Source organism: Quercus robur, chromosome 4, assembly GCF_932294415.1.
Source record: "Quercus robur chromosome 4, dhQueRobu3.1, whole genome shotgun sequence".
Taxonomy (NCBI): Eukaryota; Viridiplantae; Streptophyta; class Magnoliopsida; order Fagales; family Fagaceae; genus Quercus; species Quercus robur.
Genome location: NC_065537.1, coordinates 56,819,222 through 56,822,366, shown reverse-complemented (window position 1 = coordinate 56,822,366; position 3,145 = coordinate 56,819,222). Strand labels below are relative to the sequence as shown.

The 3,145-nt window shown below is 34.6% G+C and overlaps 1 protein-coding gene across 2 annotated transcripts; it reads right to left on the bottom strand.

Moving 5' to 3' along the window:
- Positions 1-415: 415 nt before the first annotated feature.
- On the bottom strand, positions 416-2,609 carry LOC126723066 (uncharacterized). Of its 2 annotated transcripts, XM_050426301.1 has the most exons (3): positions 2,384-2,609; positions 1,583-1,825; positions 416-884 (listed from the first exon to the last, which is right to left on the bottom strand). In XM_050426301.1, the coding sequence occupies exons 1-3, from the start codon at positions 2,479-2,481 to the stop codon at positions 671-673; spliced, it is 555 nt and encodes a 184-aa protein (XP_050282258.1). In that variant the 5' UTR covers positions 2,482-2,609; the 3' UTR covers positions 416-670. The 2 variants fall into 2 exon arrangements, with proteins under 2 accessions (XP_050282258.1, XP_050282259.1); XM_050426302.1 differs by lacking the exon at positions 416-884 and having other exon boundaries at positions 1,349-1,825; positions 2,384-2,605.
- Between the last annotated feature and the right edge of the window lie 536 nt (positions 2,610-3,145).

Genomic DNA, 3,145 nt, shown 5'->3' with positions numbered 1-3,145 from the left:
ACGAACATAAATATGTATTCAATAGCTTGTTTTTAGCTTTGACATATAAAATTGGATGAATGGGGAATTAATTAGAGAAAACGTGATGATAGTATTATTGCATGTGTTAATCTTTTATTAGATCCTATATTTGGAACTTGCTTGTAAACTGGACAATGAAAGGTAAAGATCGTATGAAGCCAAGAAACCATGTGACTCGTCTTGATGGTAGTTTAGAAAGAAAGGAAAGTGTTTGAGAGATATGAAGGAAACTACTAGTGGGTCATCATGTGTTATTTATAGCTAGTTTCCTTCATCTTCAAATCAGGTTCACATGAAGGGTCAGACAAGCATATGGAAGAAAATTAAGAGAGAGCAGCAAAACAGAAAAAGAGAGAGAACAGAAAATGGAATAAGAAAAATTGATTTGGGCAGATAGAGATGATAGCTTCATTGTCACTTCAAGAGCCCCAATGAGAAGGGATTTTGTTCGTTTCTCATAAATGGCCAAAACAAATTCACTAGAGGAAGCCTTATCAACTTGTGTACTTCGAAGATATTTCACAAAGTATGGGTCAAGACACTAGAGTACATGCAAGTAAGAGAAAATATCGCAAATTTCATGACCAAATGAATGGCCTAGAAGCAACACCAACCACTAAAAACTCTTCCTCGTCTCCTAGTCTCTTATTCAAAGCACTAACACTTCCCCGATATTTCTTTTTCCATAACTAAAAATTGTGGAAAAAAATTTTAAACCAAACATGGGTAAAAATTTTCCCCCTAGGTACTTTATTTCTTCTTGTCTCTGTGCGCGTGTCTCACTGTGTGTTCTTTTTTTTCCTTGTTTCCCCATCCATTTGACAATAATAGAGGGCCTAGCAATTAAAGGCCCTTCAATGAACCTGTAAAAGTTAGCAGGCTTTAGGTACTATGAATTCTTTGGCAAAAAGGCATTCCAATGTATTCAATTCTCCTTAAGAGGCTCAACAAAACAAATAAGGAGTGTGACAGATACGAACCCTACTCAAAAAACAGTCTTCCATGTACCCATAAATTTAAAAAAAAAAAAAAAAAAAAAAAAAAAAAAAAAAAAAAAAAAAAAAAAAAAAAAACCACAAGTCTTTTAGTTTTTCTTAGTATTAGGACCAACAACCATACCTCAATACCTATCAAACAGTTATTTTCATAACAATTTTTGTGTCAATCTCTTGCGTCTAATTAAATATGTTTGTCCAACAAACTATAATTTAATTGGCTCAAATTAACCCTTTGATATACGAAACCTGCTTCATGTAACATTCATCAGCAACAGTAGTGAAACAAACAAAATCAGAAACAATAACTGTACCCAAAAAAAAGCTTATAATAAAAGAAAGTTACATTATTTTATTAACAACTTACTGAAATCCATAACACAAAGTCACAAACAAAACTCGTTCATATACCCAAAACAACACTTCGAAACAACATATATATATAATTAACATTTTGCTACTATGAACACCAACACTTTTTGACATAGTCTCTTTTTCTTTTTTGGTTTCTTTAATTTTTTTTTTTTTCCACTGATCAACACATTACATCCTTGAGAAGCTTGTACCTGCGCGTAGCTGTTCGTGGAGAAGGTGTTGGACTCTTTCCCTTCTCGGAGTTCTCAGCTTCACGATCGTGCTGCTGCTTGATTTTGTCGCCTGAATACTCAGACCGGCTTGTAATTCCGGTGTCGATTGAGGCCGCAGATTTCTTGGAAGAGCTGCCTTGTTTTGTGGTTTTCTCCTCACTTTGGCACCAATCGCAAAGTTCAATCGGCTCAGCAAATTCGCTGTAGTAGTTACTACAATACCTATGAAATCAAACCCAAAAAAGATAAACACAATCACTCATAAAATAATATAACTTGAAAGCCATATGGGTCTCGTGATTAATATCATATGATAACAAAGAGTACTAAGCTCTTTTTTTTATATATATAGAATAATAACCGGGACTCGAATCTTGCCTATACCTAAAAAGAAATCTATTGATCACTTAGTCTGATGATAAAACATTAGTTATTATGGAGCAGACATTATAGATTTAATTAATCGAGACTTAGACTAATAAGACAGTAGATGACATAATAAACATGCTGGGATGGATGATGATGCTAAAGCCGTGGATGTAGTTGCCTTGTGGTTAGTATGAAATATGACATATCATAAACATGAAAACATGATGATATATGGTTGTTGGTTGAGGTGGGTACGCCTATGGATGATGATTATGACACATACAGATAATGATATATGTACATGAAACATGATGGAATATGATCATATGTGTGTGTGTGTGTGTGAAAGAATTGTTATATATATGTATATGGTGGGTGTGATGGTAAAAGCCACACAAGTACTATACATACGAGTGTTGAAAGCGGTGGCGGCACTTGTTACAGCGGAAGAGCTTGTCAGAGAAGCCCACGTCGCCGCACATGCAACACACAGTCTGGGTGTCCACCATTGCTTAAAGATAGAGAATATGAAAGAGAAACGGAAGATTAAGAAAGAAAGAGAGAGATAACTACAAAAGAGAAAGAAGGAAAAGGTAGACAGAGAGAGACTAGGAAAAAAAAAAGTAATGACTTTGAGTCGGTGTTAAATACTATATATATAAGAAAAAAAAAATATATATATATATATATATATTATTTATATGATAAACACACAGGTAGACCACAGGTTGCTTGCAGTCGTTTTCAGTTAGGGCAGGCACAGAGAGAGAGAGAGAGAGAGAGAGATGTGAACCTTAAATAGAAGAGGAGAAAATGACGGTTGTGTCCCGAGCTGAGCTTGCCTTATTTCATTTCTATCTTACCTCTTCTTTACATCTTTTGTCCTTTCTTGGGTTCTGTCCTTTTGCCATTTAGTGGCATACCGGTATTACCACGCACCTCAACATTTATCTCTCTTTCTCTGGGGGGAAAAATCTTTTATGTACCCGATTTATGAAATTAATATCTCACTGATACGTGGATCTTATACACATAAAACTTACATGTCAAATCTTTTATGTACCTGATTTATGAAATTAATATCTCACTGATATGTGGATCTTATACGCATAAAACTTACATGTCAAACTTACATGTCAGGAAGCATTGGTTTGGTTTCATATGTTTTGTATA